This window comes from Clytia hemisphaerica, unplaced genomic scaffold (genome assembly GCF_902728285.1).
Source record: "Clytia hemisphaerica strain Z4C2 unplaced genomic scaffold, Clytia hemisphaerica genome assembly, whole genome shotgun sequence".
NCBI lineage: Eukaryota > Metazoa > Cnidaria > Hydrozoa > Leptothecata > Clytiidae > Clytia > Clytia hemisphaerica.
The window spans coordinates 244,324-259,989 of record NW_027104406.1 but is presented as its reverse complement, the minus strand read 5'-3'; the positions used below and the strand labels follow the sequence as shown (position 1 = coordinate 259,989).

Here is a 15,666-nt window from a genome sequence, read left to right as displayed (position 1 = left end):
GCAAAAATGTTGTTTCAGACCATTCATAGCTTAAACCAGTAAACATTTTCTCATCTATGCATCGAAACAAAAACATTGAAAGTGTTATCAATTTTGTTTACTGTAATGTATAATAATTTCACATCTCTGAAAAAGCTGCTGCATTTATTTTGAAGCTTCTGGATCGACAAAATTTTTCTTTATTTTGATGTGCATAATTTTGGCGGGAACCTCGGTCGAATGTTTTTGTTTGAATCTAAAATTCGAATCTAACAAGATTTTCGAACAAAAACATTCGAAATTATTATAGAGACTCGGAAGTTATTTTTCATTTTTTAACTTTGGAATTTTTGCTTCCTTTAGCTTTCCGAGTTATTATTGATCTTCTAACTCGGGAAATAGTTGGCTCTTTAGAATCCCTTTCGCTTTGCGAACACGAGAACGAGACTCGTTCTCCGTGTGCGTCGTAACGGTGAAGGCTTCTTCGTAAAAGCGAAAGACATGTACCTATTTTTCGGATCCGGCATGCGGGAATAGTGTCAGGACCTGCAGGCGACCTGGTAGGGTTGGGTATGGGTGTGTTTTGGGTGTGGTTACGTATCAGATTGGCTAGGAATTTGGTTATTATCAGTTAGGGTTAGGGTTGGAGTTCGAAAAAAGCACTCTTTTGTGATTTTCTCTTAATCTGGTCTGTAGTTTGTACAATATAAATAGCCGTCAGAAACGCTCTTTCGGCATGAATCCGTGGCGCAGTGGATAAGGCATTGGGTTTCAAAACATCGGAGCTTTGCATTTAGTGGAGGCCCGGAATTCCCGAGTTATTTTTTCCGAGTTAAAAAAACCGAGTTAAAAAAAAACCGAGTTATCCCGAGTTATGACGTCATTTTTGGAATTTAGTGACGTCATTTTTCATTTTTTAACTCGGGAATTTTTGCTTCCTTTAACTTTCCGAGTTATTTTTCATTTTTTAACTCGGGAATTTTTGCTTCCTTTAACTTTCCGAGTAATTTTCCATTTTTTAACTCGGGAATTTTTGCTTCCTTTAACATTCCGAGTTATTTTCCATTTTTTAACTCAGGAATTTTTGCTTCCTTTAACTTTCCGAGTTATTTTTCATTTTTTAACTCGGGAATTTTTGCTTCCTTTAGCTTTCCGAGTTATTTTTCATCTCTCTTTAAATTTCTTTTCAATCGACATGGCAAACTTTATGGCGCAATGGCGACAAACTTTAAGTCAAGATTATGAAATGAACACAACACGTTTTCTCTTCTTATTTTTGCATCGCACGTTTTTCAGTTTCGAACAAGTGTCCAGTATCTTTCACTTCACATTGCGCAGAATGGGGTTTGACGTTCGAATTGTTTTTATAAAAAGACGGGGGCAAACATTCGAATAACAACATACCCTCAGGTCAACATTTAAACTAAAGACTTTCCACTTTGAAAAAGTAGCGTATTTGACCCCCGGAACGTTTTTTAACCGCAAGTCTAATTAGAGCCTTATGACACAAAAAGATTCGATTCATAGTTCGAATGTTTTGCAAAGGTCACACGCGCGCGGGAAACTTTCGAATGTTTTTCTTTAAGTTGATTTGGTGAGTGTGTGCACTCTGGACAGTTTTATTTATTTATTTTTTAACATCTTTCATAAAGATCTACGAATAGTCTGTGAAATAATTGATTCAATAATCGTTGTTGGTGATTCATTCAAAATTGTTACAGCGAAGGAGGAAGGACTCAGTGAATTTTTCTGAGAATCTTACCATGTCATTTACAGTATTCTTTAATGAAATAGGGAGGAAATATAAATTTTGAAATAGCTTTATCTCATCACTTACCTACTGTATTTTTTGAGATTTACACAGTATTGATGCTGTAATATTTTTGAAAGGCTTACACTTTGTTTATCTAGCAGGTTTTAACTTCAGTTCTTGCTTTTCAATTATTCACTTGTTTGTTGATTTTTCATTTTATTAAGCAGGTTAAGGTTTTTCTAGTTGATAATGGATGGTTATGTCTTTGATTTAGGTTGGTATGGGATCAATAGATTAAAGCTGGTGTTTTTTTATGAAGAAAAATAACTCGGAAAGCTAAAGGAAGAAAAAATTCCCGAGTTAAAAAATGAAAAATAACTCGGAAAGTTAAAGGAAGAAAAAATTCCCGAGTTAAAAAATGAAAAATAACTCGGAAAGTTAAAGGAAGCAAAAATTCCCGAGTTAAAAAATGGAAAATAACTCGGAAAGTTAAAGGAAGCAAAAATTCCCGAGTTAAAAAATGAAAAATGACGTCACTAAATTCCAAAAATGACGTCATAACTCGGGATAACTCGGTTTTTTTTTAACTCGGTTTTTTTAACTCGGAAAAAATAACTCGGGAATTCCGGGCCTCCATTATTTAGTGGGTTCGAATCCCACCGGTGGCGATCTGTCGGTAAGTCATTCAGTAAGTTAGAAAATAGCAAATAACTCTCACAGAACCAGAAAGTCAGAAAAACTACGAACAAGAGACTGGAAAGTACGAAATAAGTCTAGATCTGTCTTTCATCTTTACGAAGAAGCCACGACCCGTCGTAACCCCTTTTACGATTGATTTGAGCTAATAATCCCTGACTGCCACCCCTTATGTTGTACACCTTCAGAAATTATACATGCTAAGAGTTTAGAACCATGTAGCAACTATTTTACCTGTTTTTGTCTTTTTCTGAATTCGTGATAGCATCCTATGAAGATTTAGACTATAATTCTTGACGTTCAAGCAGCTTGCTTTGCCAACAAGAACAAATTTGTTTTTGGCGCCTCGGCGCCCCATAACTAGCCTGTAATTGGGAAAAATGCCTGCAGGCTAAAATGTCAGCAATGAAAACGAAAGTGAATGAGAATTTGAATATTTTTTTAAAGAGTTTTTCGATTTTTTTCGACCTCTCCAGTTTGGGGAGTTGGGGACCCGAGGGGGGGGGGATAAGGCAAATTGAGCGGCTACGGTATGTGCCGCCCTTAAGGGTACCTTTTTTGGACTTCCAAAGTCCCACTAAGGGTCGGAAAAATATCTCAAATATATTTTTCCGAAATCCTCTCCTTGATACGCTTCTTTGGAGCTATATACGAAAGTTAAGGAACAATGGGAAGGGCAAAATGTATTTGGAACTTGCCTTAACTCACCTGAGTAGGAAAATCTCAACTTTTTACCCCCTGAAAGATAATTTGGTCAAAATTGGTCAAATTTGTCCCGCTAAAGGACGTAAAATTCCCAAAATTTTCCTTTGTTTTCTCCTTTTTAGTCCCGGTAAGGGTCCAAAGTACGAAAGTCGGGCGGCACCCCCCCCCACCGTCAGCTCGCAACCCTAGTACCCCTCCCCCCACGGGTTTGGGGCACTCTGAGAATTAGTTTGGGGGCCGTCCATTGAGTTTCAAGAGGCGAGACTCCTGGATGGGAAATGAAACCAACTGTTTCCCATCCAGAAAGCCTGCGCGTTGTTTCTACACAAACGCCGGACTGAAACTAAAATCTATCGCTAGATTTCAAAAAATGTAGTTCTCCAAAACAAACGAACCATTAGATACAATCCGTCGTCATGATTACGGCGCGTTTCTATGCGCGTTTTGGATGGGAAATAAATGGCTTCAATTTCTCTTGCCTGATAGAAGGGTTAAAGTTTCGCCTATCTAGCCCTTTGGGCTTGAAACTCAGGGGCCGTGTATATCATGAGAAAATTTGGGAGTTCACTATTTCAAATTTTCCTTCTGTTTTAAAAATTTGCCCACAAGTTAGGCTTTTGACTCAAATATTATGACCATGATTGTCAGATTGTAGCTTCATTGTTTTTATTGAACATTTGTAGCCTATGCTCTTTACAATTAAACACGATAGAGTGTCACACCAAAAGAGGGAGACAATTAGAATTTTAAAGTAGGAAGTACAAAAATTGCATAATTTTCTTTTTCTAAACGAAATATAATATTTACAAAAATAACTTTTTTACAGAAGAAATTGACTAAAGTATATAAGAAATTATTCTTTCATCAAAGACAATATAATTTTAATAAGCAGGGGCTAGAATTTCAAATAATTTTGACCAAATTCCAGAGCGAAATGTCCGGTAAAATGTCTCTCTAAGGCCCAAAAACGTAAAAATTTTCTTTCTATGAGAGTCGATTTTAAGAAATTAACATGCACTCTTGAAAACCCACTTTACAATGAAAATAATAATACGTATAAGCTTGCTTTCATTTTCCATCCAAAATCTGATCTCATTAAAATAGACTCAGTTTGATCAGAAGTCTTACCCCATATAAAATAGAGACAGTTAAATCAGGATTAATTTCGAGTAAAATTTTACAAACTGGTAAATACAAATTATAAGAAAGTTTTCTTCTTTTACTTAGATTTTTACCAAAGCAAATTTACGATAAACATCAGGACATCGCAAAACTTTAAAGTCATCTTTTCAATGGACTCAGATTGAAAAGGTTACCGACTCAAGTACAAAGCTTAGCCAGAAACGTGATCAACAGCAAATGTTATTTTTTCTCAGTTTTAGAGTTTTGTTTCCATTTCTGTAGCGCTTCTTCTCGTTTATCCGGTTGTAATTGGTTCATGGCGCCACCAAGCACATTCGAAGTGGCTTCAGTGGCCAGTATCAAGGGTTTAACAACCGTGGGTGGAATTTGGCGTAACACACCACCAACCGCCCCAGTCATCCCTTTCTTTTCGTGTTCTTCAGTTGCAACACGGACCAAGTTTGAAGCAGTTTCGGATAGACCCTGAAATCGAAGTAGTTTTGATAAGTTTTTAAAAGGATTGAAAAATAAACGGATAAAAATAACAACCAATTTCCCTAACCTTTAGAGAAATAATTTTCCGGTACTACGTTAGGAAATTGGCTGAGAAATTGATTTTCGCAAGCGAGCCTGAAATCAGCTAAAAATAGCCTTAGATATGCCAACTTTGTAAAAAAATAGAACAAATTGAGTGGATTCCGATAAATTATGATTTTGAAAATAGTGCGTGACGAAAATCAGCGAAAACTAATTTCGCCAGAATTTACTCCATTAAAGTAATGTAAGTAGTATTCCATACTAGTGTAACAAATACTCGTTGACAAACCTCAGTTAGTACAGTATATGCGTTGGCAATTCCTTCCCTCAATTCAGCAGGATGGGCAGCTTGTGTAGTGCTTTGTCGTGATGAAACATGACTTGGCCCTGAGCTCACCATGTCAAACGTCAATTCAGCCAAACCCTGTATAAAGAATAAGGAAATACCATTGAAAATAACAATTTGGTGAATAGTAAAATTTTGAAAGTTCGTAATCTTCAAAGCGCAAACACCTAAAGACACAAATTTTGCATATTCATGATATTCATGACGTAATGTTTTCCTACGGAAATACCCCGGTTTTAACCAATACTGCAGTAGTAGCAGATTTAAACTAGACGAAAGTTGTATAAAATTTGCCACTACTGGCAAAAACCAGGGTCTTTCCGTAGAAAACATTACGTCAGGAATATCATGAATAACGTTGGGTTATTGGGAAAAATAAATTGAAAACGGTTTTTTAAAAGAGCCGTATCAGTGAACTAAACGACTGAAGTAAGTTTTGCAATCAGAAATAATATCTTACTTGCATTGTGCTGACCAATTTATTGGAAAGTTCCAAAACAGCCATGGCAGTTGAAGTACTAAACGAGTGGGCTCCTTTCTGTATCCCTCTCACAATACGACCGTCCTGTCGATACTGTAGTACAGGCATCCAAAATAAATCTTTCAGTCCCTGGAACAGTTGCATTAAACTATAAGCAGGGCCGACACCTCCCAGGATGCTTTGCAGTTGATTCTGTTTTATATCATTAAGCCATTCGTTGATGATGAAATTCACAAGTTTGTCAGCTCCCAGTAAACCACTTCGTGAACAAAGACGCTTCAATTTGAGTTCGGAGCAGTTCAGTTGTGATAGTCCCATTATGAGGCCAGCTAATGTACCCTGAAAGTAAATCAAAAGTAAAAAGTTGACCCTTTTTTATTAAAACTCGAGGAGGAAGTCTTATCTATTCCAGGGATATGTAATAGCGGAGCTGGATAACGCACATTTGAAAAGGCCTTGTTCTATCTATGTACCCTGACATTAAAATTTGATATGAAATTTAACTTTTTTAATTACAAACTCGTGAAATTTGGATTTCCTTTTAGCCAATGATTCTGCTGCTGCATTTATCTTTCACGATTAAAAACTTTTAACTAATCAAGAGGGTCTGTAAAACATTGGCGAATGACAATTTAAAAAGATGAAAAATATTGTTTTCATTGTAAAGTTATAAGAAATTTTTTCTGTAAGATTATAAATAGCACTTTTTCATTTGAAATACCGCGCTACACCGCGGGTGCCTCACTTTCTAACTGATATTTTCAGATAGCGATAGTTGTCAAAATATTTACATCCGAAATGTTTAAAGAGGAGTCGTGAAAGCTTCTCAAATTCATAACACACGCTCATAAAATTACATTTCATTTACAAGGAAGCTTTTGGGGTATCTTCTGCAAATATTATTTTGATGAAAAGCGGGATCATCATAGCAAAATCTGTGAAGACGTACTGCATGACTACTTTTTCTGCTTCATTTTTCTTATAAAAACAGAACACTCAAGGGGACAGAGATGGATTTCTATTATGAACAGTTTACAATTGAAAAGACAAAGAAGCAATCCGCTAAGGAATTATCGTCCTTCATCCAGCTCCGCTATTACATATCCCTGTCTATTCGAATAGGAGAGATACAAATATATCGAAAGTTTCTTGTGATAGATTCTAATTGACGAGGATAGGCCGTTGTAAGCTTGAATTACTGTATATGAAAGTTTGAATAACCATTTGAATTAGAGAGAGAGCCCACTGTATCAGCTTCAATAAAATGCACAAATTTGTTATGAAGTTGATGAATAAATACCCAAGCCTTCACAGTTAATCTAGCATCACGTAGACCTTAGGGACGTCAAAAGAATGTTATTTTTAGCTGCGCGAGAGTTTTTACTTTGTACCAGAGTGTATCTTACGTTTATCGCTTCGTAATACATTCTGTGCGCATTGTCTATTTGATAAAAAAATTCCCGTACGCTTTGGAAACCTCTTCGATGAAGTATGATTTATAAATAGCAACACTTCTCTCATCGTTTCCCCTCTCTCACTAACACTCCATCGCAGCGGTCGGTTTGAAAAATCTCAAATGAGAAAAGACAATGACAACAGACCCTCTACGGCAATGAATATTGAAATAAGTCTTAGATACTGGTTTTGTGTACAGACAGGAGAGCTTTAGGCACAACTAACCTTTTCGATGTTGACATATTTCCCATGATAATCCAACCGGATGGGCACTTCCGGTGAAAATAAGAATGATTTGATGAATAAAGAAGGTTGTTCGGTTGATTTCAAACTCTCTGTTGAAGGTGTGTGTCTTATAGTAGGCGTATCTCCCACCGACGCCCTTTGCTGTTGCTGTTGCAAATGAGACATTTGCGGAGAGGCGGTTGAGGGTGAAGAAGAATGAACGCCACTGAAAGGTTCTGTACCCGTGGCGGGTGAACCTGAAAGATAGTTCACGCCACCAGGTGATGATGAGTAATCGACGCTTGATACTGATGGTGGGCGGTTGCCGGCGGATGGCGGTCTATTTGGGGCGTTAGTCGAAGATGACATGCCACCGACTTTGGTGAAAAATTCTCGGAGGAAAAACAAGGAATCCTGAAAATGAAAAAGGCAAATTCAAGCAATGAGTATACCGGGTGGTTCAAAGAAAGTGTCCATAAAATTCAAATTTTCACGTAGCAAGATCTATTGGCCCTATTGACTTGAAATTTGGTACAGACAATCTTTCACATAACTCAAAATTTTATTTTCAGTAAACAATTTTTGCTCATAATGATAATGATAATATTACAGTTATTTGGAATGTCAAATTCTTTTAAAGAAAAGACAAGATGAAGTGATCATGTTAAGAACTACCCTAAGGGCCCGGATAGTAGGGGGGTTCGAATAAAAGAGGAGGTCCGAAATTTTCTCAAAATCTAATTCATGATATGCACCACTGGAGAGTCTTCCAAGAATTTTCAAAAAGTTCCACCCAATACGTCACTTTTTCTATTTTTTAAGTGACGTATTGGGTGGAAAAATTTAAGAATTCTCGTAAGACTTTCCAGTGGTGTATATCAGGAATAAAAGGGCTGCCAACTTTATGTTTCACATTGGATGTTGATCTTTAATCCAACAAAAACAAGCTACATGCTGAATGGACCTACCTGAAGATTGATGTAATAAGACAATTGAAAAATGAGAACAATAGTATGAAAATGCAGAATAATACGAGAGCAACTCGAGAAATTCATGGAATCCGGCGATTCTCGGCTGTTCTGGCGATTTTTAGAAAGTTCCTGGACCAAAATCAGTTTCATTGAATCGGGGACATTCTTATAAATGATGTTTTTGTTTGAAAAGACATGAAACGAAAAAATCAAATGAAAATCCAGAAAAATAGCAATTTCCGGCATATTTCCGGCCGAAAAAAATTTTTCTCAAAGATCGGACTCCGCCATGTTTTGGGCATTGTTAATACGCATCGTTTTCCAATAAATCAGAAAAAACTAATGATAAAATCTCGAGAAAGTGCCAAAAAACCAGTTGTTCCGGCATATTTCCGGCATTTTCGGCCGCAAAAAAATTCTTCCGAAAATCGAGCTCCGTCACATTTTGGATATTGCCATTTTGCATCATTGTGCGAAAAATCAGAAAAAACTAATGAGCCAATCCCGAGAAAAGCTGGCAACAGACGAACGAACGAACGGACGGACATGGGTTAATTTAAAGGACCTCCACCGGGGTAGCCGGAGGTAGGTCCAAAAACATCCTTACCTGATCAACGTTGAATCTTAGCGGTTGTAATGATATTCGTAGAGCGGCCTCTTCGGAGCGAGCACTGTCTTCAGGTTTTGTCACCAATAAACGAATTGAAATCTAGAAACAATATCAATTTTGTATTCGAAGAGATAACTACGACAAAAAAACAGGTGGCACAGTAAGTAAAGTCAACTCCCTCTTTCTAATTTCGAGCCTCTTTAATTCGACTCTTAGCCGAATTAACCCTTTAAGTACCACGGTCATTTTTTCAAAAGAAAATCACTTATTCAAACTTTAAAGGCTTATATCTCCGGATCTAGAAGGAGTTACAAGCTCGTTAACAGTTCGTTGGATAGCTTAGAGTCTCTTCTTTCTTCTTGCCTGAATGATAGAATGGTGCCCAGTAGTAAAACTTCAAATTAATTCACTAGAGAGAATCAAGTAAAGCAGGGCCAAATTTGGAGGTTCTTGTATCACTCTCGTTGACCAAAAATGGTAAAAAAGCGGTCAAAATCTTAAAAAAGTGGATTTTTGTCATTTTTTTACTTTTTGGCTTAAAATCTCGCTGAAAAGACTCACTTTTGATTTTTTTTTTCTTGACCATGAAACCCAATCTAATTCCTACGAGTTAGACCAAAAATAACGATTTCTAAATCAAACTGGGCATTACAGGAGGGCTTCGCCTTCCTATATAGCCCATGTCTAGTATACTCGTCATTGGTACTTAAAGGGTTAACGAATAAGAGAGAGTTCACTTTACGTATCCTTAAGGGATACATTTTTACTGGGCTTTTTACTGGATAATTCTCAGAATTATAATCAGGCGTTACAACCGGTGGACGTTACTTTAATGCTGAGTGAGAGCTATGTCAATATTAGCTTGTTAGACGAAAACCGCTTTTTTATCGCGAAAAAATTTGGTTTGTGGGAAGGTACTGGCTATGTCAATATGTCATTTGTTTATATTGCTGGGAGGGATTTCTAATCAAATTTTCTTTTTCTTTGTTGATTTGCACGAAAAAGAATCAAGTAAACGAACCCAAAAGTGGTAATGTGCCTGACAATTTTAACACATTGTCGAAAATGATAAGCGCCTTTTGTGTATAAGATAGCACGAAGGTACAATTTCTTCATACTTTATACATACCATATTAGCACTCGATTGTTTGGGCATGTTTTCAGAGGAGAAACGGTAAAGAAATTTGTTGATCATTGATGACGTCAGACGATCACGTAACTCAAGGTCATACACCAAAAGAACATCACGGTATATCTGTTTAGCAGTCTCGGGGAAAACTTCATGTTGGAAACGAATCTAGAAACCAATGGAAAGGAAATAAGGATATGATAAGGAAAAGCACCTTGATATATCTTAAAGTTCTTTCGGGATTCAAACAAAAAATAACTATTACACCAATTTTTGTATGCCAAAGTTCGTTAATAAATAGATGTGCTTTCTCGGGGAACTTTTTCAAACATTTGCAAGATATTTCGCATACCTTATTCATTTGAAGTTCCATTAAAGTTTCCAAATCCCGATTTGGTCCACCAGCGACCCGATTAGCGCGATTCGCTTTATCGGATTTACCCTTAGACATCGGGTTGTTGTATTGAGGTGCTGACGTTTGTTGAGATGCTGAAGAAGGTCGCCTAAGAAGGAGAAATAACATGAAACAATAACAGAAATTATGGCATAAAATTATAGCATATAATTATAACCAGCGATATGTTATAGCATAGAATTGTTATAGCGGAGCTGGATGAAGGACGAGAATTCCTTAACGGATTGCTCCTTTGTCTTTTCTATTTATTGTAAACTGTTCATAATAGAAATTCATCTCTGTCCCCTAGAGTGTTCTGTTTTTATAAGAAAAATGAAGCAGACAAAGTATTCATGCAGTACGTTTGCATATATTTTGCTATGATGTTCCCGCTTTTCATCAAATAATATTTGCAAAAGATACCCCAAAAGCTTCTTTGTAAATGAAATCTAATTTTATCGTGTGTTATGAATTTGAGAAGCTTTCATGATTTCTCTTTAAAAATTTCGGATGTAAATATTTTGACAAATATTGTTTCAATTGACTTGAAATTTTTTCCATAATCGGGCATACCGACTTGCTATCTGAAAATATCAGTTAGAAAGTGAGGCACCCCGCGGTGTAGCGCGGTATTCCAAATAAAAAATAGCTATTTATAATCTTACAGAAGAAATTTCTTACAACTTTACTGATGAAACAATGTTTTTCATTTTTTTAAATTGTCATTCACCAATGTTTTACAGACCCTCTTATAATTAATAGTTTTTAATCGTGAACAATAAATGCAGCAGCAGAATCATTGGCTAAAAAGAAATCCAAATTTCAATAATTTGTAATTAAACAAGTGATACTTTTATGGACCTACCTGGTTATCAAAGAACATTGAAACAATGAAACACATAAGACATAACTGGTCAAAATACAAAAAAATAAAGAAAAATGAAAGCATATCTATTGGGAGAAACTATCAACACAATTGAAAAATACTTTTGAAAAAGAAATAAAAAAAGCTATTAAACGCTTTTCTTTATAAAAACAATCCACCATCAGAAAAATGGACAGCTTAATAAATAAGGTTTACAGAAAACTCAAACCATCGCACTCTACCGTGACATTTTCTCCTTTTAGAAATAATAATAATAATAAAAATAATAATTTGGCTAAGAACATCGATCTATGCTTATAAATAGTGATTCTTATAGATAAAGATTCGGTTTCAGCCAAAAAAATAATAAGTGTTTTTAGAAAACTCAAACCATTGCGCTCTAAGGTGACATTTTCTTTGTTTAGAAAAAATATTAATGAAATAATAATTTGGCTAAGAACATTGATCTATGCCTATAAATAGTGATTCTTATAGATAAAGATTCGGTTTCAGCCAAAAAAATAATAAGTGTTTATAGAAAACTCAATCCCTCCACCGTGACATTTCCATCTTAAAAAAAAAACTAATAAAAATAATAATAACAAGACGACTTAAAGTCGAAAATTTCGCCTAGAATTTAAACTACATAGGAAAAACAAGAAGTAGAGATTGAAGCTAATCTGAAATCTACTTTACATCGAGCCTTGATGAAACAATTTTACAAGAACAACGAGGCTTAGAACCGCTAAAAAAAGAGACTAATTTAAGAACAACTGTTGTTTAATTTTTAAGAACTAATAAACAAAGGTAATATCACCGTCTATCAAAAGTTATTTATTTGATTCTTATAAAGCAAATGCTTATATAAGAAAAATGAATATGCTCATATTGTGCGCCATCTCTTGTTTATTTTGTAAGAGCTAATTACCGAAAGGTATAAAGGTATATTGCCGTCTATCAAGAGTTATTGATTTGATTCTTATAAAGTAAATGCTAATAAGAATAATAAATATGCTCATAATGTGCGCCGTCCCTTGATTACTTTGTAAAAACTAATTACCGAAAGGTATATCACCGTCTATCGAGAGTTATTGATTTGATTCTTATAAAGTAAATGCCTATAAGAAAAATAAAAATGCTCATATTGTGTGCCATTGCTTGTTTACTTTGTAAAAGCTAATTACCGAAAGGTATATCACCGTCTATCAAGAGTTATTGATTTGATTCTTATAAAGTATATGCTTATAAGAAAAATAAATAAGGTCATATTGTGCGCCATCCCTTGTTTACTTTGTAACAACTTATTACCGAAATCTATATCACCGTATATCAAGAGTTATAGATTGGATTCTTATAAAGTAAATGCTTATAAGAAAAATAAATGAGCTCATATTGTGCGCCGTTCCTTGTTTATTTTGGAACAACTAATTACCGAAAGCTATATCACCGTCTATCGAGAGTTATTGATTTGATTCTTATAAAGTAAATGCTTATAAGAAAAATAAATATGCTCAAATTGTGCGCCATCCCTTGTTTACTTTGTAAGAACTAATTACCGAAAGGTATATTACCGTCTATCAAGAGTTATTGATTTGATTCTTATAAAGTATATGCTTATAAGAAAAATAAATAAGGTCATATTGTGCGCCATCCCTTGTTTACTTTGTAACAACTTATTACCGAAATCTATATCACCGTATATCAAGAGTTATAGATTGGATTCTTATAAAGTAAATGCTTATAAGAAAAATAAAAATGCTCATATTGTGTGCCATTGCTTGTTTACTTTGTAAGAGCTAATTACCGAAAGGTATATCACCGTCTATCAAGAGTTATTGATTTGATTCTTATAAAGTATATGCTTATAAGAAAAATAAATAAGGTCATATTGTGCGCCATCCCTTGTTTACTTTGTAACAACTTATTACCGAAATCTATATCACCGTATATCAAGAGTTGTAGATTGGATTCTTATAAAGTAAATGCTTATAAGAAAAATAAATGAGCTCATATTGTGCGCCGTTCCTTGTTTATTTTGGAACAACTAATTACCGAAAGCTATATCACCGTCTATCAAGAGTTGTAGATTTGATTCTTATAAAGTAAATGCTTATAAGAATAATAAATATGCTCAAATTGTGCGCCACCCCTTGTTTACTTTGTAAGAACTAATTACCGAAAGGTATATTACCGTCTATCAAGAGTTATTGATTTGATTCTTATAAAGTATATGCTTATAAGAAAAATAAATAAGGTCATATTGTGCGCCATCCCTTGTTTACTTTGTAACAACTTATTACCGAAATCTATATCACCGTATATCAAGAGTTATAGATTGGATTCTTATAAAGTAAATGCTTATAAGAAAAATAAAAATGCTCATATTGTGTGCCATTGCTTGTTTACTTTGTAAGAGCTAATTACCGAAAGGTATATCACCGTCTATCAAGAGTTATTGATTTGATTCTTATAAAGTATATGCTTATAAGAAAAATAAATAAGGTCATATTGTGCGCCATCCCTTGTTTACTTTGTAACAACTTATTACCGAAAGGTATATCACCGTCTATCAAGAGTTATTGATTTGATTCTTATAAAGTATATGCTTATAAGAAGAATAAATATGCTCATATTGTGCGCCATACTTTGTTTACTTTGTAAGAACTAATTACCGAAAGGTATATCACCGTCTATCAAGAGTTATTGATTTGATTCTTATAAAGTATATGCTTATAAGAAAAATAAATATGCTCATATTGTGCGCCATCCTTTGTTTACTTTGTAAGAACTAATTACCGAAAGGTATATCACCGTCTATCAAGAGTTATTGATTTGATTCTTATAAAGTATATGCTTATAAGAAAAATAAATATGCTCATATTGTGCGCCAAACTTTGTTTACTTTGTAAGAACTAATTACCGAAAGGTATATCACCGTCTATCAAGAGTTATTGATTTGATTCTTATAACGTATATGCTTATAAGAAAAATAAATATGCTCATATTGTGCGCGCCAAACTTTGTTTACTTTGTAAGAACTAATTACCGAAAGGTATATCACCGTCTATCAAGAGTTATTGATTCGATTCCTATAAAGTATATGCTTATAAGAAAATAAAGAAAAAATCAAAACTGTGGAGCTAAAGACACAAAGATATATGACGTAATCCAAAGAAAACCCGCGAAAATCGTCCGTGGTTATACGAGCGTGTAATTTGTAAATTAAATTTTGTGAGTTCGTCCACCGTATCAAGCACTTTCGTTTTCTAATTTTTTTTCCGATGACACCGCCGCCGCAGAAAGGCTATCGTAATACTTTCGCTAAGCGAAATTAATAATAATATGGCTAAAAACATTGATCTTATTAATAGTGATTCTTATAGATAAACATGCGTTTTTTTAGCCAACAAATTGTTTTGCAAAAATCTGCTTGAGCCATCTTTTACCTATGATGGTACCCTACTTTCATGCAAAAAATCAGAAAAAATTAATGATCCAATTTTCCACAAAGTCCAAAAAACCCGTTTTTTAGCCGTTTTTTGGCCCAAATTTACCCCCAAAAATTTTTTTTCGAAAATCGGGCTCCGTCACATTTTGGCCAACACCATTTTGCACCTTTGTACCAAAAATCAAAAGATTCCTATGATTCAATCCTGAGAAAAGTTGTTAACAGACGAACGGACGGACGAACACAGGTTAATTTATAGGACCTCCACCCCACCGGGGTAGGTCCAAAAAGTTTAATTTCATATCAAATTGTTTATCAAATGTCAGGGACAGAGATAGAACAAGGCTTTTTCAAATGTCCGTTATCCAGCTCCGCTATAACATATCCCTGTTATAACATACCGTTTCGTCCTCATAATAAAACATAAGCCCTATATCCGCCATTTCTCTTACTCGTTTCAAAAAGACGGTGAAAATGTAACACCGCATTTTAGTCAAACAAAACTCCATGTGTTTTTTGCCCATTCAACATCGGCCTTTAATGCCCCCCCCCCTTTAATCCACGGCAGGCCAAAAATAACGCTAATTAGGTCTGGTGTAAAAACAGGGTGGCCATTTTAGAAGAAAAAACGCCAGGTATTTTCAGCTTTAAAATGTTCCTTTCTCCAGTCTTCACCTAAAAATCTGTACCTTTTTTCCAGCTATAAGCGAGTGCAAAATTATCACTTTTAGATTTTCAAAAGACATTTTATCCAATCGATCATGCAGATTTAAGCTAAAAAGCCTAAACTACGACATAAAAAACATATGAACCTTGATTTTGGCAGCGTGAAATCGGAACCACCATACATTTGCCACATCAACGACATTTCTTTAATGGTGTATCGGTGTGTTGCGCATGGGTAGCCATCTGGTGAAAGCAGCTGATCGTGCTTCCCTTGCTGGTAAGAT

At 35.0% G+C, this 15,666-nt stretch overlaps 1 protein-coding gene across 1 annotated transcript in view; it reads right to left on the bottom strand.

Annotated features, from left to right (window-relative positions):
• Positions 1-3,892: 3,892 nt before the first annotated feature.
• Positions 3,893-15,666, bottom strand: part of LOC136820094 (autophagy-related protein 2 homolog B-like) — a 50,504-nt gene continuing 38,730 nt past the window's right edge. Inside the window, exons 29-36 of the mRNA XM_067076333.1 lie at positions 15,529-15,656; positions 10,362-10,512; positions 10,010-10,177; positions 8,878-8,979; positions 7,300-7,713; positions 5,599-5,958; positions 5,082-5,216; positions 3,893-4,738 (exon numbers count right to left, since the gene is read on the bottom strand). Coding sequence (XP_066932434.1) covers positions 4,496-4,738; positions 5,082-5,216; positions 5,599-5,958; positions 7,300-7,713; positions 8,878-8,979; positions 10,010-10,177; positions 10,362-10,512; positions 15,529-15,656 — 1,701 coding nt within the window. The 3' untranslated portion in view covers positions 3,893-4,495. The remainder of the gene's footprint in view (positions 4,739-5,081; positions 5,217-5,598; positions 5,959-7,299; positions 7,714-8,877; positions 8,980-10,009; positions 10,178-10,361; positions 10,513-15,528; positions 15,657-15,666) is intronic.